General features: G+C 41.8%; 1 protein-coding gene across 6 annotated transcripts in view; it reads left to right on the plus strand.

Annotated features, from left to right (window-relative positions):
• LOC114645172 (NACHT, LRR and PYD domains-containing protein 3-like) overlaps positions 1-25,120 on the plus strand; it is a 92,798-nt gene extending 67,678 nt beyond the window's left edge. For 3 of the 6 annotated variants that reach the window (XM_051921786.1, XM_051921789.1, XM_051921788.1), the window contains 4 exons: positions 12,607-12,780; positions 14,251-14,424; positions 22,149-22,322; positions 24,892-25,120. In XM_051921786.1, the coding sequence (XP_051777746.1) occupies positions 12,607-12,780; positions 14,251-14,424; positions 22,149-22,322; positions 24,892-24,994 (625 nt within the window). In that variant the 3' untranslated portion in view covers positions 24,995-25,120. The remainder of the gene's footprint in view (positions 1-12,606; positions 12,781-14,250; positions 14,425-22,148; positions 22,323-24,891) is intronic. The other 3 variants (XM_051921787.1, XM_051921791.1, XM_051921790.1) reach the window with 2 other exon arrangements.
• Positions 25,121-25,326: the final 206 nt, after the last annotated feature.

Raw genomic sequence — 25,326 nt, forward strand, 5'->3', positions numbered from 1 at the left:
CTTGAAATTCATTTCAGATATCCCAAATTTTATTACAGATACCTTAAAATGTTAAGAAACTTATTTTAAGATATCTCAAGATGAGTTTTAGACATCTTAAAAAGTAAATTGCCTTTTAAGATGTCTGAAATGTATTTTGAGATATCTCTAAATGTTATTTTAGATAGATAGATAGATAGATAGATAGATAGATAGATAGATAGATAGATAGATAGATAGATAGATAGATAGATAGATAGATAGATAGATAGATAGATAGATAGATAGATAGATAGATAGATAGATAGACTTTGCTTGTCCCCAGGGTGACATTTGGCAATAGAGATGATTGAATATAACACAAGGGGGATTACAGTAATAATATGTGAAAATATTAAATGATAACACACACTTCTAGCATATTAAAATGTAAAGAGTACTGATTAGATAAAACAAAAGTAATAACCAAAAAAGGAATATATAATCAGTAACAAACCTACATTTTTGGTGCCCTATTAATGGGATCCCTTTAATCAGCAATTTTAACAAATATTTTGTATTGAATGCCACTATCTAATTATAATTATAATGTTTTAAAACCCCTTCTCATACAGTAGACACCCAAACTAAACTAAAGTCCCATCTGAGCCCCAAAGCTTAAACTTCATTATTTTCGTAATAGTTTTGCCTGTATATATAATAGAAATTAATAGGCAAAGCGAAATACATAGAAATATAAAGAAATGAACAAAAAGAAAGAAAACACTTTTAACGTGATAATGAAGAAAACTAAAAATAGGTAGAAAGTAAAGTTATATTAAATTTTATATAAAGTGATAGATAATTACAACAGTGAACAGATACAATAGACATCATTAAGGACAATAGACATAATCCAAACAGACAATATTGACCTGCTGATATGGTGACTGGAGGACAGACCTGCACAAGTTGCTTTGTAATGTTGGGGCACCAACTGGGTGTCCCCTTTAATGAAGTCAAATGAAACAAAACAAAAGTGGACGCGATGGCCCAACAAAACACACCTTTTCAGCTCAATAGCCAAATTGACTTTGCAGTTGTGAGAACACGATGGCACTTGCTTCATGTTGAGTTTCCAGGTCTAACAGCAGACTCCATCCTCTGGGGGTCAGCAGCGTGTCATGAGTCCCACCCAGAAGGACAGGGGCAGCTCTGGGCACTGTGGCTGAGTCAGTTCTCCTCATTTGGTTTCTTCTCAGAGCTGCAGGTGGATAAGGAGAGACAATCAGTGTGAGCGCCCCCTCTCGTCTCAGAGTGGTATCACTTACCTCACAGAGACAGGAAGGTCATCTCCAGGTGGGCACACATGTGTGACAATACATAGAACTGGCCTGCTCATTTGTTTGCACTGCTTGTATTGTTGTATTCAGCAGCACTTTGAGAATTGATTCTCATTACATGTTTATTTGCACTTCATTTTTGTTCATCTTTGTATTACAATAAAATACAGTTTATTTTTGTATAGCCCAAAATCACACAGGAAGTGCCGCAATGGGCTTTAACAGGCCCTGCCTCTTGACAGACCCCCAGCCTTGACTCTCTAAGAAGACAAAGAAAAACTCCCAAAAAAAACAAAATCCTTGTAGGGAAAAAATAGAAGAAACCTTGGGAAAGGCAGTTCAAAGAGAGACCCCTTTCCAGGTAGGTTGGGCGTGCAGTGGGTGTCAAAAGAAGGGGGTCAATACAATACAATGCAGTTCACAAAACAGAACAATTCCTCAATATAGTAAGAAATAAAAAATATAAATTTTAGAAGTACAGAGCAGAATTTAACAGTAGATGATATATCCCATAATAAGATTTGGATTTGTGTAGAGTCCTGGAGACCTCATCCTTCAAGCTGCCTCCCCCATTTGGCCATTCCACGGCTGAAACAGTGCTGGGCCAGCCAATCCGATGAAAGGACCCCTCTTTCCCACGATTCCTGCGATCCTCCATCTGGGATGACTTTTCCTTAGGCAGGCAAAACAACCTGGCAGGTGGGCTGTGGCACCAAGTGCCACATTTGAGTACCGAGAAGAAAAACAGAATAAGTGAGGGTTAGTATACAATTATAACTGTCATGTTACTTATGTTTAAGTGCTAATGACTAACAACAGAGATGCAGTCTGTACAGTTAATCAGCAGCTCTAGTCAGGATATGCTAAACTGAAGTAGTGAGTCTTCAGCTGGGATTTAAAAGTTGAGACCGAAGGGGCATCTCTTATAGTAGCAGGCAGACCATTCCACAGTTTAGGGGCCCTGTAACTAAAAGCTCGACCTCCCACTGTTATTTTATTAATCCTTGGAATCATAAGCAGACCGGCATTTTGAGATCTTAATGTGCGCTCAGGTTTGTAAGTCATGATAAGTTCAGACAAGTAAGCCGGACCTCGACCATTTAATGCTTTATATGTTAAAAGAAGGATTTTGAAATCTGCCCTAAACTTAACCGGGAGCCAGTGCAGGGATTTAAGAACTGGAGTTATGTGTTCGTATTTTCTTGTTCTTGTAATAATTCTCGCAGCCGCATTTTGGATTAACTGGAGGCTGTATAAAGAAAAGTTTGAACATCCAGTGAACACCGCATTGCAGTAGTCAATCCTACTAGAGATAAATGCATGAATTAGTTTCTCAGAATCCTGTTTATTTAAAAAGCGCCTTCATTTCCTAACATTTTTAAGATGGAAGAAACATGTTTTGGACAACTTTGTAATATGCGCTTTAAATGACATGCTAGAGTCAAAGATAACTCCTAGATTGTGGGCTGATTCAGTAAAATTGACTGGGATTCCCACTGAGTTAAATGATGACAAAATATTGTTGTGATCAGCATCATTCCCTCCAACAATTAACATCTCTGTTTTATCTGTATTTAAAGACAAGTAGTTCTTATTCATCCACTCCTTTAATTCACTAAAACAACTAATTAAAGACAGCATTGGAGAAACTTCATCTCATTTAAATGAAAGGTATAACTGGGTGTCATCTGCATACGAGTGAAAATTAACATTTTGTTTCCTAATGAGAGATCCCAGTGGAAGCATGTACAGTGAAAACAGTAAAGGTCCAAGTACTGATCCCTGCGGGACACCATATTGAACTTCTGTGTATAATGATGGAGTACTGTCAGCACATTTCTGTACATATTGGAATCAATTTGATAAGTAAGAACTAAACCAAGCGAGCATGGTGCCTGTAAGCCCAACATCATTTTCTAGCCTGTGCAGTAAAATAGAATGGTCAATGGTGTCAAATGCTGCACTTAAGTCCAACAACATAATTACAGTGGAGTTTCCTTCATCAGAGGATATCAGAATGTCATTTACAACCCGTTTTAATGCCATTTCTGTACTATGACCAGTGCGAAAACCAGACTGGAATTTCTCAAATAAATTGTAATGCGTAAGGTGTATCTGAAGCTGACTGGCGACTACTTTTTCTAGTATTTTAGAGAGAAACAGTAAATTTGAAATAGGCCTATAATTATTTAGTATATGTGGGTCAAGGTCTGACTTTTTAAGTGATGGTTTAATGACTGACACTTTTAGTGTATCAGGTACTGTGCCATGCAATAATGAACTATTGATAATGTTTAGGATAGGCGCTGCAAGAACATCCATTGCACTTTTTACTAGTTTTGTTGGCACTGGATCTTGGGAACAAGTAGTATGCTTCATTTTAGAAATTAAAGTTAAGACTTCCTGCTCAGTTACAGGATTAAAATTACTAAAGTGCTGAGTGCAATGTGAGACAGGGTCTGCTAAGCTAGTATTTGGTTTGTACTGTGATGCAGAGATCTGGGATCTTATATTTTTAATTTTCTCATTGAAGAAGTTCATAAAGTCTGTACTGCTAATGTCTGTTGGTATTTTGCACTGTTGATCTGAATTTCCATTTGTTAATTTAGCCACTGTTCTAAACAGTACCCGAGGATTTTTATTATTGTTATCTATTAATGTAGAATAGTATTCTGAGCGAGCTTTAAAGAGGGCTTTTTTATATTTATTAACACTCTCTGTCCATGCAATTTGAAAGACCTGTAGCTTTGTTGTTCTCCATCTGCGTTCCAGTTTTCGACACTCTAATTTAAGAGCTCGCGTGTTTTCATTAAACCAGGGAGAGTTTCTATGTGCTTTGATCACTTTTGTTTAAGGGGAGCCACTGTGTCCAGAGCATCTCTCAAGGTCACATTATAATGTGATGTTAGCTCATCTAAATTGTTTTCTGTGTTTACATTTGATGTTAACTGATCTAAATGGTTTTCCACAATTACACTCGACTTACTCAAAGTATCTATAAATTTTGAAGCAGAATTACAATCTAGATGTCGCACTGTCTTTGTTTTAATCTGGGAGTGTGTTGGCAAGGGCAGGACTAAATCAAATGTAATTAAGTAATGATCAGAAATAACTTCATTTAATGGAGTAATAATTAAATTTTGAATTTCAACTTTGTAAGTTATAATTAAATCTAATGTGTGGTTATGATTATGAGTTGGACCTTTGACATTCTGACAAAATCCTACTGAATTTAACAAATAAGTAAAACATTTGCTAAAAGTGTCAGTTTCCACATCAAAGTGTACATTAAAATCCCCCATCAGTACTACGTGATCATAATTTATAGCCAAGTCAGATAAAAGGTTGCTAAATTCAGACATGAACAATGTATACGGCCCTGGTGGTCTATAGACTAGCACTATAATTGTGTTGGAATCTGTTTTAATATTTAAAATGAATGCCTCAAAGGATGTAAAGTTGCCTAAATTTTTAGAAGTGATTTGTATTTTGTTACAATGAATTATTCCAAGGCCTCCTCCTCGACCTGAATCTCTAGACTTATGAAGGAACGAGTAGCCATCTGGTGACGCCTCTGCTAGGGGGACAGTGTCACATTTACTAAGACAGGTTTCAGTAAGAAGACACAGATCAGATTTTGTACTTAAAATTTAAAGTATTAACATGGAGTTAATATTTTGGAAATGTAGCAATAAATGTAATAAATGATTCCTGTAAATTTAAGAAAGAGCAAATGTAAATTTGGTGTTAAACACATTATGACTTCTTTGGGACTTGAAATTTAAGACTTGACTCAAAACCTGTCTAACAACATTTATTAATATAGCATATTTTCATAAAAATAATGGAGCTCAAAGTGCTTTACATGATGAAAAAAGAGAAAAAAAGACAATACAAATAAGAATTAAAATCTGGGAACACTAATTAATAATAATAAAAGTAAGGTCCGATGGCCAGGGAGGACAAAAAAAAAAAACAAAAAAAAAAAAACAAACTCCAGACGGCTGGAAAAAAAATCAAATCTGCAGGGGGTCCGATGCCACGAGACCACCCAGCCCCTCTAGGCATTCTACCGAACATCAAGTACCTCAGTCAGTCCTCGTGGTATTCAGGGTTCACATGGAAGAACCTGATGATGACGGTCCCATAATGCACTTGGTTGCTCTGCTCTTCATATCTTCAAGTGCTGTTATGTCTTTCTTGTACTGAGGAGACCAGAACTGCACTCAGTACTCCAGATGTGCTCTCACTGGTGTATTATAAAGTAAAAGTATAATGTCACTTGATTTAAATTCAATAGTTTTTATGATATAACCTCACATTTTATATTATCTTTTAATTGCTTCTGTACATTACTTAGTCAATGTAAAAGTTGTGTCAACATAAACCCCTAAATGCTCTTCCGAGGTCTCCTCCTGTAGCTCAGTGTCTCCCATTTTGTATTTATATTTGGCTGAACTGAATCACTCAGGTGAATAGAAGACGCATCGGGACGACAGCAAGTGAAGTGAAAAAGTATCACCAAAATAATACAAACAAATAAAAGAGGAGACTCCATAACACTTCAGGGACACATATATTCCTTTATTCAGGTTCAAAAAATTAACTCATCATTAAAAATTAATCAAAAAATAAAAACAAAACTTCAACAAAGACAGAAACAAACAGACCTGCTGCTGGTCAACACTACGCAGAAACAACAACATTTTTTTATATAGCTCATTTTCATACAAAAAAGTAGCTCAAAGTGCTTTACGTAATGAAGAAAAGAAAATTAAAAGACAAAATAAGAAATTAAAATAATGAGAGCTGCCAGTCCTGAGTGGTAAATGACAGACAAGAATTCCAGTTTGTCATCGTCACCCCGTGGTCACCTGTGACAAGTCTGTCTGGTCACCTGAGTGCAGGACGCCGTCAGTCTCATGTCTGTGATGTTCTTATCCAATGTTGATGTCCACATGTCAGTCTGAATGACTTGGCACCACTCAGTCCAGCGTGAAGGCAGGAGACCCTGTCAGGTATATAGCACCTTACTTTATAAGAATGGCAGTGGTCTCGTGTTCACACTGCACTTCAGTGACAAGTCAGAATACAAGTGGCCATTGAACCTTTGTGTTGTTTGTCCTTCTGTCTGTCTGTCTTTCTCTCCTCATGTCCTCACTTCTCTCTCTTCTTCTCCACAGCCTGTCTCAACGTGTTTTCACCTTCAGATGTTCCTCAGCTCTCTGCTCAGTTCTTTCTTCTCCACACTCACAACTGACTGAACTGAACCTGACTGTCAACAACATGGAGGACTCAGGATTGGATAAGCTGTGTGAGGGGCTGAGGAGTGAAAACTGCAAATTAGAGACACTGGAGTAAGTGAACAACAAGTGTGTGTGTGTCTGTGTGTGTGTATCTGTGTGTGTGTCTCTTTAATTTTATTTCTTGTCACATTATCGCTCTGACTTTTCCACTCCCACAACACAAACGCTGTGTTTAATCAGGACAGACTGCAGTGTCCCTTATGGACAGACAGATGGACGTGAGGTGACACAACTGCAGATTTCCTTTAATAATTCAATTCATAAAGACAGCATTGTGACCCTGAGCCCCTCCACCACACTTGTCACTCTCCTCATCCTCTCTGTCCAGACTGTTGTTTTATATCTTGTCCCACAAGCCCACGCTGTCCATTCTTCATTTTAATCTCATACTTGTTCCTGTCCTCCATTGTCACTTTCCTCCTTACACTCCTCTGATGTCCTCACTAAAGTTTGTTAAAAATCACTAAAATAGAATAAGGAGGAGAAACACAGTCAGTGTGAGGAGAAGAGACGACTAAAGTGACAGAAGACAAAGAGGAGTGGACAGCTAGAGCGGAACTGGAATGACAGATAAGGACAAAGAGAATAGAATAGAAAAGATAAGGAGAGACAAGAGAAGGAGATGAACAGAATGAAGAAAAGGACGAATAAAAGAGGAGGACAAGGTAGAGAATAAGGAGAAGGAGAGAGAGGAGGACAGACAGAGGAACAGCAGGAAAGGTGGACAGCAGCAGTAGAAATGACCAGCCAGCCATACACAGAAAGAGAAGGTGACAGGGAGGAGAGGATTAGGACTGAAGGCAGTGTGGACAGTAAGGTGGGAGACACAGGAAGTGACCACCATTATAGCCAAGTGGACTGAACAGGCCGACATCATTCTACAAGACATGACCCCCAGGTCTACACGGGACATCGACATATATCTGTCAGTGGGCTTAGTGACCGACAGGTGGACACACACATCATGTGCAGTAGACGTCCAGAGACACTGAGAGGATTCTGGGAAGGTGACCTCGATGGGGGTGTCAGTGAGATACTCCAGTGTGAGGAGTGGCGCCCTCTTGTGTTTGTAACTCACACTTGTGTCTCTTGTGGGACATTAAAACAAGAATCTCACCACATTATCAGTGTAGGCTGTCACAGGACTTTCTCAATAATCCAGTATATAGCGCCTTTCTGATATTTTTATACACACATGGTCTTCACTGATGTCATCACAGGTCCAAACCCTCTGCCTCACAAATCCTTCTTTTGTCATTTCAGTCAGTCAGGGTCTTCCTCAATGCCAGCAGACAATCAAATGGCCGACTGGAGATGTGAATAATTTGACGTCACTAAGGACACCTGTCACACTAGTCCTGTGCTCCACTGGTCACTCTGGTCACTGCGTGATTCTCTTTACTACTAAATACAAAGCTGTGTGGTGACACATGTCAGCGGTCAGTGGTTGTGTGCAGGTTTTTAAATTAAAATGGTGGACTCAGAGGGGCGTAGGTGGATGTGGTAGTGTGGGGGAGCAGAGCAGCCCTGGAGTGTTGGTGGTGAATTGGCGGAGCGCACTTTACACCTGCAGACACGTGTGGTTCAGCCAGTGTCCTCATTAGTGTTCTGGGGTGTGGAATTAGACACCTGCACCCCAGTGAGTTTAAAATGAGCTGAGCAGGATAGTCAAGAAGAGAACCGAACAGGAAAGAAAAATGAAAAGATGGAGATGGAGGTTACATGAGAAATAAAGTAAATGAAGAATTGTGGATGAGCTGATTCAGTGGAGTGGAGGTCAAGAAGTGGCTGTGAGAGGAGTGAGTACACGGGACTCAAGGGCTAAGGACAAAATCTACTGTGTGCCCAAAGAGTAAAAGTGACCATCTGCACCAAGTGGGCTTCTGCTGAAGGCTGAGGGATGGCGTTAGGAGAAAGGAGAAGATCTCACGATGCACCCTGCTGAAGGCCATGGGATTGTGGTGGGAACACAAGCTGAGTTTGGGGTCCTCAGCGGTGACCAGCTAAGGTGTCTGGGGCAGAAACCGATGTGAAGGATGACTGCCCTTGCCGGTGGTCTCTTGACTTGCTGAGGAGAACTTAAATGGTAAGCAGAGGAGATGTCAGTTTTAGGTGGCACAGAAACTCTTGTTGTTTTTACATACAATAATGCCAGTGCAGTGAGAATTGTGCCAATAATACTACTATCAAAGTGACAGGTGGCACATGATATTAAACATAATACTAATGTGACAAATACTAAAGTGACATATCCATCCATCCATCCATCCATTTCCCAACCCGCTGAATCCGAACACAGGGTCACGGGGGTCTGCTGGAGCCAATCCCAGCCAACACAGGGCACAAGGCAGGGAACCAATCCTGGGCAGGGTGCCAACCCACCACAGGACACACACAAACACACCCACACACCAAGCATACACTAGGGCCAATTTAGAATTGCCAATCCACCTAACCTGCATGTCTTTGGACTGTGGGAGGAAACCCACGCAGACACGGGGAGAACATGCAAACTCCACGCAGGGCGGACCCAGGAAGCGAACCCAGGTCCCCAGATCTCCCAACTGCGAGGCAGCAGCGCTACCCACTGCGCCACCGTGCCGCCCAAGTGACATATCATTAAAGTAAAATAAAATAAAGTGACGGGCGGCACGGTGGCGCAGTGGTAGCACTGCTGCCTCGCAGTTAGAAGACCCGGGTTCGCTTCCCAGGTCCACCCTGCGTGGAGTTTGCATGTTCTCCCCATGTCTGCGTGGGTTTCCTCCAGGCGCTCCGGTTTCCTCCCACAGTCCGAAGACATGCAGGTTATGTGGATTGGCGATTCTAAATTGGCCCTAGTGTATGCTTGGTGTGTGGGTGTGTTTGTGTGTGTCCTGCGGTGGGTTGGCACCCTGCCCAGGATTGGTTCCCTGCCTTGTGCCCTGTGTTGGCTGGGATTGGCTCCAGCAGACCCCCGTGACCCTTTGTTCGGATTCAGCGGGTTGGAAAATGGATGGATGGAAAATAAAGTGACATGACTTATGCTGATAGGATAACATGTTTGAAGTGACCCATAACAAAAAACACAAAATAAAACTTCTAGAGCAGTGAGCCAATCGTGAGATATCAGATGTGGTGCCCAGCTAATACAGTCAATACAGCTTAGGAGGAGAGAAGGAGCGTCATGCCCAAAACTCAACCACCACCCCCTGTTATGAAGAGTTAAAGAGTCTAATGGCTCTGAGGACTAAAGATCTCTGGTATCTGTCCATATTGCAGTTCTGTGATAGCAGCCTACCACTAAACAAACTCCTCTGATTAATTATGGTGGTGTATAGTGGGTGATGTTCATTGTCCATAACAGATAGCTGCTTGCACAGTGTCCTTTTCTCTGCCACCATCACCAGAGAGTCCATTTCCTTGCCAGCCACAGATCCTGCTCACCTGATCAGCTTGTCAATACACTCACCATCTCTCTTCTTCAAGCTACCCCACTTGCTCACTTTATATAAAGTGATAGATAATTACAACAGTGAACAGATATAATGGACATAATTAAGGACAATACACATAATCCAAACAGACAATATTGGTCGGCTGATATGGTGACTGGAGGACAGACCTGCACAAGTTGCTTTGTAACGTCGGGGTACCAACTGGGTGTCCCCCTTTAATGAAGTCAAATGAAACAAAACAAAAGTGGATGCGATGACCTCAATAAAACACACCTTTTCAGCTCAATAGACACATTTCCTTTGAAGTTGTGTGAACACGATGGCGCTTGATTCATGTTGAGTTTCTGGGTCCAACAGCAGACTCCATCCTCTGGGGGTCAGCAGCTTGTCATGAGTCCCACCCAGAAGGACAGGGGCAGCTCTGGGCACTGCGGCTCAGTCAGTTCTCCTCATTTGGTTTCTTCTCAGAGCTGCAGGTGGATAAGGAGAGACAGTCAGTGTGAGCGCCCCCTCTCGTCTCAGAGTGGTATCACTTACCTCACAGAGACAGGAAGGTCATCTCCAGGTGGGCACACATGTGTGACAATACATAGAACTGGCCGCTCATTTGTTTGTACTGCTTGTATTGTTGTATTCAGCAGCACTTTGAGAATTGATTCTCATTACATGTTCATTTGTACTTCATTTTTGTTCATCTTTGTATTAACATGGAGTTGATAGTTTGGAAATGTAATAATAAATGTAATAAATGGTTCCTGTAAATTTAAGAAACAGTAAATGTAAATTTGGTGTAAAACTCATTATGATTTCTTTGGGACTTGAAATTTAAGACTTGACTCAAAACCTGTCTAACAACATTTATTTATATAGCATATTTTCATAGAAATAATGGACCTCAAAGTGCTTTACATGATCAAGAAAGAGAAAAAATAAAAATAAATAAGAATTAAAATTAGGGAATACTAATTAACATTAATAAAAGTGGTGGCGCAATGGTAGCGCTGCTGCCTCGCAGTTAGGAGACCTGGGTTCGCTTCCCGGGTCCTCCCTGCGTGGAGTTTGCATGTTCTCCCCGTGTCTGCGTGGGTTTTCTCCAGGTACACCAGTTTCCTCCCACAGTCCAAAGACATGGAGGTTAGGTGGATTAACGATTCTAAATTGTCTCTTGTGTGCTTGGTTTGTGTGTGTGTGTGCCCTGCGGTGGGCTGGCACCCTGCACAGGGTTTGTGTCCTGCCTTGTGTTGGGTGGGATTGGCTCCAGCAGACCCCCGTGACCCTGTAGTTAGGATATAGCGGTTTGGATAATGGATGGATGGAAAAGTAAGGTCTGATGGCCAATGGGGACAGAAAAACCAAAAGAAACTCCAGACGGCAGGAAAAAAAAAATCTGCAGAGGGTCTGATGCCATGAGACCAGCCAGCCCCCTCTAGGCATTCTACCCAACATCAATGACCTCAGTCAGTCCTCGTGGTATTCAGGGTTCACATTGTAGAACTTGATGATGACGGTCCCATAATGCACTTGGTTGCTCTGCTCTTCATATCTTCAAGTGCTGTTATGTCTTTCTTGTACTGAGAAGACAAGAACTGCACTCAGTACTCCAGATGTGGTCCATCCATCCATTGTCCAACCCGCTATATAATGACCACAGGGTCATGGGGGTCTGCTGGAGCCAATCCCATCCAACACAAGGCACAACGCAGGACACAAACCTTGAGCAGGGCGCCAGACCACTGCAGCAGATATGCTCTCATTGGTGTATTATAAAGTAAGAGTATAATGTCCCATGAGTTAAATTCAACAGTTTTTCTGATATAACCTCACATTTTATATTATCTTTTTAATTGCTTCTGTACATTACTTAGACAATGAAAATGTTGTGTCAACATAAACCCCTAAATGCTCTTCAGAGGTCTCCTCCTGTAGCTCAGTGTCTCCCATTTTGTATTCATATTTGGCTGAACTGAATCACTCAGGTGAATAGAAGACGCATCGGGACGACAGCAAGTGAAGTGAAAAAGTATCACAAAATAATACAAACAAATAAAAAAGGAGACTCCATAACACTTCAGAGACACAAATATTACTTTATTCCTGTTCAGAAAATGAACTCGTTAATAAAAAATAATCAAAAAACTTAAATAAACTTCAACAAAGACAGAGACAAACAGACCTGCTGCTGGTCACCACTACAGCTGCCAGTTCTGAGTGGTAAATGACAGACAAGAATTCCAGTTTGTCATCCTCACCCTGTGGTCACCTGTGACAAGTCCATCTGATCACCTGAGTGCAGGATGTCATCAGTCTCATGTCTGTGACATTCTTATCCAGTGTTGATGTCCACATGTCAGTCTGAATGACTTGGCACCAGTCAGTCCAGAGTGAAGGCAGGAGACCCTGTCAGGTATATAGCGCCTTACTTTATAAGAATGTCAGTGGTCTCATGTTCACACTGCACTTCAGTGAAAAGTCAGAATACAAGTGGCCATTGAACCTTTGTGTTGTTTGTCCTTCTGTCTGTCTGTCTCTCCTGATGTCCTCACTTCTCTTTCTTCTTCTCCACAGCCTGTATCGTTGTTGTCTCACCTCCAGATGTTGCTCAGCTCTCTCCTCAGCTCTTTCTGCTCCACACTCACGACTGACTGAACTGAACCTGAGTGTCAATAATATGGAGGATTCAGGAGTGGATCAGCTGTGTGAGGGGCTGAGGAGTAAAAACTGCAAATTAAAGAAACTGAAGTAAGTGAACAACAAGTGTGTGTGTGTGTGTCGGTGTGTGTTTGTGTGTGTGTGTGTGTGTGTGTGTGTGTGTGTGTGTATCTCATGAATTTTATTTCTTGTCACACTTGCATTCAGCAGCACTTTGAGAATTGATTCGCATTACATGTTTATTTTCTTCATCTTGTATTAACATGGAGTTGATAGTTTGGAAATGTAACAATAAATGTAATAAATGATTCCTGTAAATTTAAGAGATAACAAATGTAAATTTGGTGTTAAACACATTATGAATTCTTTGGGACTTGAAATTTAAGACTTGACTCAAAACCTGTCTAACAACATTTATTTATATAGCATATTTTCATACAAATAATGGACCTCAAAGTGCTTTACATGATCAAGAAAGAGAAAAAATAAAAATAAATAAGAATTAAAATTAGGGAACACTAATTAACATTAATAAAAGTAAAGTCCGATGGCCAGGGAGTACAGAAAAAATAAAAAAAATTCCAGATAGCTGGAGAAAAAAAATAAAATCTGCAGGGGGTCCGATGCCACGAGACCACCCAGCCCCTCTAGGCATTCTACCGAACATCAAGTACCTCAGTCAGTCCTCGTGGTATTCAGGGTTCACATGGAAGAACCTGATGATGACGGTCCCATAATGCACTTGGTTGCTCTGCTCTTCATATCTTCAAGTGCTGTTATGTCTTTCTTGTACTGAGGAGACCAGAACTGCACTCAGTACTCCAGATGTGCTCTCAATGGTGTATCATAAAGTAAGAGTATAATGTTCCTTGATTTAAATTCAATAGTTTCTATGATATAACCTCACATTTTATATTATCTTTTTAATTGCTTCTGTACAATACTTAGACAATAAAAATGTTGTGTCAACATAAACCCCTAAATGCTCTTCAGAGGTCTCCTCCTGTAGCTCAGTGTCTCCCATTTTGTATTCATATTTGGTTGAACTGAATCACTCAGGTGAATAGAAGACGCATCGGGACAACAGCAAGTGAAGTGAAAAAGTATCACCAAAATAATACAACCAAATAAAAGAGGAGACTCCATAACACTTCAGAGACACAGATATTCCTTAATTATTATTCCACTAGAGCCGCCAGTCCTGAGTGGTAAATGACAGACAAAAATTCCAGTTTGTCATCGTCACCCCATGGTCACCTGTGACAAGTCCATCTGGTCACCTGAGTGCAGGACACCGTCAGTCTCATGTCTGTGACGTTCTTATCCAGTGTTGATGTCCACATGTCAGTCTGAATGACTTGGCACCAGTCAGTCCAGCGCGAAAGCAGTAGACCCTGACAGGTATTTAGCGCCTTACTTTAAGAATGGTGGGGGTCTCGTGTTCACACTACACTTCAGTGACAAGTCAGAATACAAGTGGCCATTGAACCTTTGTGTTGTTTGTCCTTCTGTCTGTCTGTCTCTCCTCATGTCCTCACTTCTGTCTCTTCTTCTCCACAGCCTGTGTTGTTGTGATCTCACCTACAGATGTTGCTCAGCTCTCTCCTCAGCTCTTTCTTCTCCACACTCACGACTGACTGAACTGGACCTGAGCTTCAACAAAATGGAGGATTCAGGAGTGGATCAGCTGTGTGAGTGGCTGAGGAGTGAAAACTGCAAATTAGAGGCACTGAAGTAAGTGAACAACAAGAGTGTGTATGTGTGTGTGTGTGTGTGTGTGTGTGTGTGTATCTGTGTGTGTGTCTGATGAATTGTATTTCTTGTCACATTATTGCTCTGACTTTTCCACTCCCACAACACAAACGCTGTGTTTAATCAGGACAGACTGCAGTGTCCCTTATGGACAGACAGATGGACGTGAGGTGACAAAACTGCAGATTTCCTTTAATAATTCAATTCATAAAGACAGCATTGTGACCCTGAGCCCCTTCACCACACTGGTTACTCTCCTCATTCTCTCTGTCCAAACAGTTGTTTTATTTCTTGTCCCACAAGCCCACACTGTCCATTCTTTATTTTAATCTCATACTTGTTCCTGTCCTCCATTCTCACTTTCCCCCTTACACTCCTCTGATGTCCTCACTAAAGTTTGTTAAAATCACTAAAATAGAATAAGGAGGAGAAACACAGTCAGTGTGAGGAGAAGAGATGACTAAAGTGACAGAAGACAGAGAGGAGTGGACAGCTAGAGCTGGACTGGAGTGACAGATAAGGACAAGGAGAATAGAAGAGCAAAGATAAGGAGAGACAAGAGAAGGAGATGAACAGAATGAAGAAAAGAACAAATAACAGAGGAGGAGAAGGCAGAGGATAAGAAGAAGGAGAGAGAGAGACAGACAGAGGAACAGGAGGAAAGGTGGACAGCAGCAGTAGAAATGACCAGCCAGCCATACACAGAAAGAGAAGGTGACAGGGAGGAGAGGAATAGGACTGAAGGCAGTGTGGACAGTAAGGTGGGAGACACAGGAAGTGACCGCCATTATAGCCAAGTGGACTGAACAGGCCGACATCATTCTACAAGACATGACCCCCAGGTCTACACAGGACATCGACATATATCTGTCAGTGGGCTTAGTGACTGACAGGTGAACATACACATCATGTGCAGTAGACGTCCAGAGACACTGAGAGGATTCTGGGAAGGTGACCTCAACCTCAAGGGAACTAAGCTTAGCAGTATGGGTGATAGGGCCCTTTCTTCGGTGGCGCCGAGGCTGTGGAATTCTCTCCCTGAGTACCTGAGAGCCCCACAGTCAACTGATGTTTTTAAACGAAACTTAAAATCCTATCTTTTTAGAAAGACATTTTGTTAAATTATTTTTATAGATTATCTTGTTTGTTAATTTATTCTTATTTTTGAAGCACTTTGAGATTGTTAAATATAAAGCGCAATATAAATAAAATTTATTATTATTATTATTATTATTATTATTACCTCAGTGGGCGTATCAGTGAGATACTCCAGTGTGAGGAGTGGCGCCCTCTTGTGTTTGTAACTCACACTTGTGTCTCTTGTGGGACATTAAAACAAGAATCTCACCACATGACAAGTGTAGGCTGTCACATGACTTTCTGAATATTCCAGTATATAGCGCCTTTTTGATATTTTTATACACATGTGGTCTTCACTGATGTCATCACAGGTCCAAACCCTCTGCCTCACAAATCCTTCTTTTATCATTTCAGTCAGTCAGGGTCTTCCTCAATGCCAGCAGACAATCAAACAGTCGACTGGAGATGTGAATAATTTGACGTCACTAAGGACACCTGTCACACTAGTCCTGTACTCCACTGGTCACTCTGGTCACTGCGTGATTCTCTTTACTACTAAATACAAAGCTGTGTGGTGACACATCTCAGGGGTCAGTGGTTGTGTGCAGGTTTTTAAATTAAAATGGTGGACTCAGAGGGGCGCAGGTGGATGTGGTAGTGTGGGGGAGCAGAGCAGCCCTGGAGTGTTGGTGGTGAATTGGCGGAGCGCACTTTACACCTGCAGACACGTGTGGTTCAGCCAGTGTCCTCATTGGTGTTCTGGGGTGTGGAATTAGACACCTGTACCCCAGTGAGTTTAAAATGAGCTGAGCAGGATAGTCAAGAACAAAACTGAACAGGAAAGAAAAAGGAAAGATGGAGATGGAGGTTAAATGAGAAATAAAGTACATGCAGAATTGTGGCTGAGCTGATGCAGTGGAGGTCAAGAAGTGGCTGTGAGAGGAGTGAGCACACGGCAGTCAAGGGGTGAGGTCAAAACCTACTTTGTGCCCAAGAAGCAAGAGTGACCAACCACACTGAGTGGGCTTCACCTGAAGGATGAGGGATGGCGTTAGGAGAAATGAGAAGGTCTCACAAGGTACCCTGCTGAAGGCCATGGGATTGTGGTGGGAACACAAGCTGAGTTTGGGGTCCTCAGCGGTGACCAGCTAAGGTGACTGGGGCAGAAGCCGATGTGAAGGATGACTGCCCTTGCCGGTGGTCTCTTGGCTTGCTGAGGAGAACTTAAATGGTAAGCAGAGGAGATGTCAGTTTTAGGTGGCACAGAAACTCTTGTTGTTTTTACATACAATAATGCCAGTGCAGTGAGAATTGTGCAAATAATACTACTATCAAAGTGACAGGTGGCACATTATGTTAAACGTAATATTAATGTGACAAATACTAAAGTGACATAACATTAAAGTAAAATAAAATAAAGTAACATGACTTATTCTGATAGGATAACACGTTTGAAGTGACCCATAACAAAAAAAAACACAAAATAAAACTTCTAGAGCAGTGAGCCAATAGTGAGATATCTGATGTGGTGCCCAGCTAATCCAGTCAATACAGCTTAGGAGGAGAGAAGGAGCGTCAGGCCCAGAACTCAACCACCACCCCCTGTTATGAAGAGTTAAAGAGTCTAATGGCTCTGAGGACTAAAGATCTCTGGTATCTGTCCATATTGCAGTTCTGTGATAGCAGACTACCACTAAACAAACTGCTCTGATTAATTATGGTGGTGTATAGTGGGTGATGTTCATTGTCCATAACAGACAGCAGCTTGCACAGTGTCCTTCTCTCTGCCACCATCACCAGAGAGTCCATTTCCATGCCAGCCACAGATCCTGCTCACCTGGGGCCTCATGTATAAACGGTGCGTACGCACAGAAATGTTGCGTACGAACCTTTCCACGCTCAAATCATGATGTATAAAACCTAAACTTGGCGTAAAGCCACGCACATTTCCACGGTAACTCATTCCTTGGCGTACGCAATTTATCTGCCCAGTTTTGCAGACTGGCGGCACCCAGTGTCAAAGCAGTGCTACTGTTCCTGTGCGATCACCCTTTCTTTCTTAGATCCACATCCACGGCGGCGGCTTTATAAATACACTGAAATTAACTGCATATTGTTTATTAGTGTAATGCATCTGATTGTAATTAACCTGCTACAATATAATGGGCCAGGGAATAGCCATAGTATTCCAAATACCATAACTGCTTTAGCGTTGTTACGCTCACTGCATCTTGTTCTTCTTTTTGCTGTTCCCATTAAGGGTTGCCACTGTGGATCATCTTTTTCCATATTACTCTCACTGCACCACTCAGAGTATTTATATCACTGTATCTGAGTGGGGAATCACAGCAGCAGATGATCGGAAAGAGAATTATCGGTATACAGTTTCAAGTACACACTACCTCAACCACGGCAAAAAGCGTCAAAGCCTTTCCTGTACGGACCTCACGTTTCAGAAACAGTTTCATCCCAAGAACTATAAACGCACTCAATCACCTCACTGTAAACTTACACTACAGTTATAATATTGCACAACCTGCGCTACTTTATAAAGCGCGTATGATGACAATATCATTTTTAAGATGAAATGCAGCAAAATATGTTGCTTATAGTATACAGATAAAACTTTAACTTCATTTAAATAATCTGTATTGCTAATAATTAAACATGTGAGGACATGGTGCCGCAGCGTATAGCTAGTTCAAGGATAGCTCCTGCCTTGCGCTGTATTCTTGCTGGTGCTGACGCGACACTGGAAGGATAGACGAATAGAATAATTAAACATGCACTACGAAGATATTTCAATGTTCCTTAAAAGCTTTGAAGAATCGGCGTTCTAAGCTTACAAATGGCTTAACGTCTATTACAGAGCTAATTGTGTGGCGATTGGAGAAAGAAAAGTATGGACAGGAATTGGAGGTTAGTACGTTTGAAAGAGACTGTACTTCTGTAATAAATTATTTCATTGAAGGTCGCACATGGTGCAGCAAGCCTCTTGCGTGAGATATGAACAATCACTGCGCCACCGTGTTCCCATGTTTAATAACATGCTTTCATTCCTGAGCAACTGGGTCTTGTTGTTGTGGTAAACATTGACAAGGTAGTTCTGCCGTGTCTCCAGTTTTACCTTCCCCAACTTGAAGAAGCCATTGAACAAATTGAGTTTCACTATCGAGAGCTCTCATATGTTTTGTGAGTTTTAGGACCTTCATTTTGTTCCACAGCCGGTGCTTGTTGATGCAAGAGGCAACAGTGAGGGCTCGAGAACCACAGAAGATAACAGGCAGTATTTGGCGGAAATCTCCACCAAGAAGAATGGTTTTATTACCTAAAGGTGCATTTTTGTGAGTGAGATCTCGCAGTAGTCTGTTCCACAGCCGGTGCTTGTTGATGCAAGAGGCAACATCATTAAAATGATATCACGTATACATCTCAGTATTTTAATTATTCAGAGAGCTGTAATATCTCGAATGTAATGGATTCTGTGTCCTGTCGGAGAAAGAGAAAGAACGGAAGCACGTAGTGATTCACACACATAGAGCACATAGAAGATCAAACACAGAAAAAAGCATTTAACGTGCTACTTGAGAAACTAGTAAAATAAACGATTTTAAGATGAAGTTTATGATGTTCTACTTTAATGGCAAAATAAACTACATGATTAAAGTGGAAATTTCGAGATTAAAGTTGACATTTCGTGCTTTTTTCCCACTGTGTGCCTATGTTTTTTCTCTGTACCCTAATAAGCTTTCATATGACACTCAGACGGTGGCTACAACTCGCCTTTTCACAGCGACTTTGATATGTGATTTCTTTTTTATTTCGGGCACTGTGCGACTTTGTGAATTTGATCTTTCGAGTTTTTCTGACACTCTGTCACTCGATCAGCTTCCTTTTGTTGATTATACCACTGTTTAAACCAACAATAGTACGTTTTTCCTTTGCCTCCACTTGGTATTCACTGAAAATTCTTATATTTTCCCCTGTGCTTTTCCCATTGTCTTTTCACAGAAGGCTATTTATATTGATTTGCATATTCAATGAGGCGTAATTCTGGGAGGAGTTGGGGCGGGACAGAAGGCGCGTGCACGTGCGTTACTTTTCACGCAAATCGGGATTTATGTAGTGGAAGAACGTGAAAGTATGCGTGCGCACAGATTCCTGCATCTGGATTTTTCTGTGCGTACGCACAATCCCGCTTTTGTGCTTACGCCATGTTATAGTGTGAATTCTACGCACGGCGTTATACATGAGGCCCCTGATCAGCTTGTCAATACACTCACCATCTCTCTTCTTCAATCTACCCCACTTGATCACTTTATATAAAGTGATAGATAATTACAACAGTGAACAGATATAATGGACATCATTAAGGACAATACACATAATCCAAACAGACAATATTGGTCTGCTGATATGGTGACTGGAGGACAGACCTGCACAAGTTGCTTTGTAATGTCGGGGCACCAACTGGGTGTCCCCCTTTAATGAAGTCAAATGAAACAAAACAAAAGTGGACACGATGGCCCAACAAAACACACCTTTTCAGCCCAATAGACAAATTGACTTTGCAGTTGTGTGAACACGATGGCGCTTGATTCATGTTGAGTTTCTGGGTCTAACAGCAGACAGCATGCTCTGGGGGGCCGGCAGGTTTTTATGAGTCCCACCCAGTAGGACAGGGGCAGCTCTGGGCACTGTGGCTGAGTCAGTTCCCCTCATTTTGTTTCATCTCAGAGCTGCAGGTGGATAAGGAGAGACAGTCAGTGTGAGCGCCCCCTCTCGTCTCAGAGTGGTATCACTTACCTCACAGAGACAGGAAGGTCATCTCCAGGTGGGCACACATGTGTGACAATACATAGAACTGGCCGCTCATTTGTTTGCACTGCTTGTATTGTTGTTTTCAGCGGCACTTTGAGAACTGATTCTCATTACATGTTTATTTGCACTTCATTTTTGTTCATCTTGTATTAACATGGAGTTGATAGTTTGGAAATGTAACAATAAATGTAATAAATGATTACTGTAAATTTAAGAAATAGCAAATGTAAATTTGGTGTTAAACACATTATGAATTCTTTGGGACTTGAAATTTAAGACTTGACTCAAAACCTGTCTAACAACATTTATTTATATAACATATTTTCATACAAATAATGGACCTCAAAGTGCTTTACATGATCAAGAAAGAGAAAAAATAAAAATAAATAAGAATTAAAATTAGGGAACACTAATTAACATTAATAAAAGTAAGGTCCGATGGCCAGGGAGTACAGAAAAAATAATAAAAATTCCAGACGGCTGGAGAAAAAAAATTAAAATCTGCAGGGGGTCCGAGGCCACGAGACCACCCAGCCCCCTCTAGGCATTCTACCCAACATCAATGACCTCAGTCAGTCCTCGTGGTATTCAGGGTTCACATGGAAGAAGTTGATGATGACGGTACCATAATGCACTTGGTTGCTCTGCTCTTCATACTGTATCTTCAAGTGCTGTTATGTCTTTCTTGTACTGAGGAGACCAGAACTGCACTCAGTGCTCCAGATGTGCTCTCACTGTGTATTATAAAGAAAGAGTATAATGTCACTTGATTTAAATTCAACAGTTTTTATAATATATCCTCACATTTTATATTATCTTTTTAATTGCTTCTGTACATTACTTAGTCAATTAAAATGTTGTGTCAACATTAACCCCTAAATGCTCTTCAGAGGTCTCCTCCTGTAGCTCAGTGTCTCCCATTTTGTATTTATATTTGGCTGAACTGAATCACTGAGGTGAATAGAAGACGCATCGGGACAACAGCAAGTGAAGTGAAAAAGTATCATCAAAGTATCCATCCATTATCCAACCCGCTATATCCTAACTACTGGGTCACGAGGGTCTGCTGGAGTAAATCCCAGCCAACACAGGGCACAAGGCAGGAATCAATCCCAGACAGGGCACCAACCCACCACAGGACACACACACACCTACAAACCAAGCACACACAAGGGCCAATTTAGAATCGCCAAGCCACCTAATCTGCATGTCTTTGGACTGTGGGAGTTAACCGGAGAACCAGGAGAAAACCCAAGCAGATCACCAAAATAATAAAAGAAATAAAAACGGAGACATCCATAACACTTCAGAGACACATATATTCCTTTATTCCTGTTATGAAAATGAACTAATTATAAAAATTAATCATAAAATTTTTAAAACTTGGACAAAGATGGAGATAAACAGACCTGCTGCTGGTCACCACTAGAGCTGCCAGTCCTGAGTGGTAAATGACAGACAAAAATTCCAGTTTGTCATCGTCACCCCGTGGTCACCTGTGACAAGTCTGTCTGGTCACCTGAGTGCAGGACACCGTCAGTCTCATGTCTGTGACGTTCTTATCCGGTGTTGATGTCCACATGTCAGTCTGAATGACTTGGCACCAGTCAGTCCAGCGTGAAGGCAGGAGACCCTGTCAGATATATAGCGCCTTACTTTATAAGAATGGCAGTGGTCTCGTGTTCACACTGCACTTCAGTGAAAAGTCAGAATACAAGTGGCCATTGAACCTTTGTGTTGTTTGTCCTTCTGTCTATCTGTCTGTCTCTCCTCATGTCCTCACTTCTCTCTCTTCTTCTCCACAGCCTTTCTCAATGTCGTCTCACCTCCAGATGTTGCTCAGCTCTCTCCTCAGCTCTTTCTTCTCCACACTCACGACTGACTGAACTGAACCTGAGCAACAACAACATGGAGGATTCAGGAGTGGATCAGCTCTGTGAGGGGCTGAGGAGTGAAAACTGCAAATTTGAGACAGTGAGGTGAGTGTGTGTGTGTGTGTGTGTGTGTGTGTGTGTGTGTGTGTCTCATGAATTTTATTTCTTGTCATATTATCGCTCTGACTTTTCCACTCCCACAACACAAATGCTGTGTTTAATCAGGACAGACTGCAGTGTCCCTTATGGACAGATAGATGGACGTGAGGTGACACAACTGCAGATTTCCTTTAATAATTCAATTCATAAAGACAGCATTGTGACCCTGAGCCCCTCCACCACACTGGTCACTCTCCTCATCCTCTCTGTCCAGACTGTTGTTTTATTTCTTGTCCTACAAGCCCACGCTGTCCATTCTTTATTTTAATCTCGTATTTGTTCCTGTCCTCCATTGTCACTATCCTCCTTACACTCCTCTGATGTCCTCACTAAAGTTTGTTAAAAATCACTAAAATAGAATAAGGAGGAGAAACACAGTCAGTGTGAGGAGAAGAGACGACTAAAGTGACAGAAGACAAAGAGGAGTGGACAGCTAGAGCTGAACTGGAGTGACAGACAAGGACAAGGAGAATAGAATAGCAAAGATAAGGAGAGAGAAGAGAAGGAGATGAATAGAATGAAGAAAAGGAGGAATAAAAGAGGAGGACAAGGTAGAGGATAAGGAGAAGGAGAGAGAGGAGGACAGACAGAAGAACAGGATGAAAGGTGGACAGCAGCAGTAAAAATGACCAGCCAGCCATACACAGAAAGAGAAGGTGACAGGGAGGAGAGGATTAGGACTGAAGGCAGTGTGGACAGTAAGGTGGGAGACACAGGAAGTGACCGCCATTATAGCCAAGTGGACTGAACAGGCCGACATCATTCTACAAGACATGACCCCCAGGTCTACACAGGATATCGACATATATCTGTCAGTGGGCTTAGTGACCGACAGGTGGACACACACATCATGTGCAGTAGACGTCCAGAGATACAGAGGATTCTGGGAAGGTGACCTCAGTGGGCGTGTCAGTGAGATACTCCAGTGTGAGGAGTGGCGCCCTCTTGTGTTTGTAACTCACACTTGTGTCTCTTGTGGGACATTAAAACAAGAATCTCACCACATGATCAGTGTAGGCTGTCACATGACTAAATCAATAATCCAGTATATGGTGCCTTTTTAAAGTTCTATACACACATGGTCTTCACTGATGTCATCACAGGTCCAAACCTTATGCCACACAAATCTTTCTTTTGTCATTTCAGTCTGTCAGGGTCTTCCTCAATGCCAGCAGACAATCAAATGGCCAACTGGAGATGTGAATAATTTGACGTTACTAAGGACACCTGTCACACTAGTCCTGTGCTCCACTGGTCACTCTGGTCACTGTGTGATTCTCTTTACTACTAAATACAAATCTGTTTGGTGACATGTTAGGGGTCAGTGGTTGTGTGTAGGTTTTTAAATAATAATGGTGGACTCAGAGGGGCGCAGGTGGATGTGGTAGTGTGGGGGAGCAGCGCAGCTTTGGAGTGTTGGTGGTGAATTGGCGGAGTGCACTTTACACCTACAGACACGTGTGGTTCTGCCAGTGTCCTCATTAGTGTTCTGGGGTGTGGAATTAGACATCTGCATCCATATGAGATTAAAATGAGAAAAATTAAAAGATGGACCACAGAGGGCTCAACACCACATCACCTAGACAGACCACCTTCTGTTGTGATTGCTCTAACAGCACAATATAACAAAGGGGTGAGGCCTGTAGAATAGCCCACCAAACCAATGTCACCCCCAGGCAGGCCCACCCCAGGCAAACAGGAGGCTTCAGGCCTGATTAGGCCTCAGAATGGAGCTCAGGCTTTTAAATTCAAAATAAAATCAAAAAGAGTCTCAGAAGCGTGAAGTGAGTCTGACCAGAGGGAGAACCGTGAAAACTCCAGCTGGAGCAGAGACAAGTCCACAAGTGGTCTTTATAAAAGACGAGGTTTATTAACAAAAGAGCCAAAGGGTCTGCCAAAGGCAATCCAAAGCTAACAACATTGAAAAAGTACAAACTGTATGAGAATCTGAACTCAAGAGCCAAACGTTCAAAGACAATAATCAGAATTAAAAACAAAAGAGCAAAATACTCACAAAGACCACCAATCACCAGAGCAGTCAAATGAGCCGCAACCTTTAGGGGGGCAGGTGGTCCTGCGTCTTGGGATCAAACCACAAAATACAAGGAATGTGGGAGAACTGCAAGACACACACATAGATAATCAATAATAATGAAATAGAATAAAAATAACAGATAATGCAGAATTAAACAAATAATAAATGAACAGAACAATGTTATAAAAACAATGGAAAACAATGAAGTATAAAAAAATAATAATAAAACTGTCAGCAGGAGCCACGGAGGACCCCCAGCCTGACTAGAACACCTTCACTGAGATGAGATGAAACCAAAAGGCCTTCAGAGGACGGTGACCTGACTGGACAGACCAACACACATGTCATGTGACTTAGGGACACTGAGGAGAATTCTTGGAAGTTGACCTGAGTGGGTGTGTCACTGTGATAGTATGATGTGTGACAGTGTGTGAGGTGGTGTCCTCTTATGTTTGTATCTCACACTTGTGTCCTTCACAGGCTGGGTGGTAATAAGATCAGTCAGAGTAAGAAGATGGACCTGTGGTCACTACAGGAGGAGCTGAACAAGACTGGACGGCAGGTGAATATCAGCACATGGTGAAAACTGAACATACTGATCAACTGACCCCAGTGACGGCGCTCCCTGTCCACTCCCTCTAAATTCTTCTCTTTATTATTTTATAATCCCCTCTGCTCTCCTTCACATTTAATAAACTCTCCATGTCTTCTTCTCAGCCTGTGTGCTTCTTCTTTAAACTCACTTGTGTTTCTCCACCCTGTCACCTTGAACTTTTCACCAAACTCCACAAGTTCAGACAAGAAACCCCAGAGTTTCGCCAGCCAGAGGACCACAGTAGGAATTGTCCTGTAAAACCAGCTGAGGTCAAAACTCCCACCGAGGGTAGCAGCAGGAGCAAACACAGGTGGACAGTC

Source organism: Erpetoichthys calabaricus (genome assembly GCF_900747795.2).
Source record: "Erpetoichthys calabaricus chromosome 1 unlocalized genomic scaffold, fErpCal1.3 SUPER_1_unloc_24, whole genome shotgun sequence".
NCBI classification, from domain to species: Eukaryota; Metazoa; Chordata; class Cladistia; order Polypteriformes; family Polypteridae; genus Erpetoichthys; species Erpetoichthys calabaricus.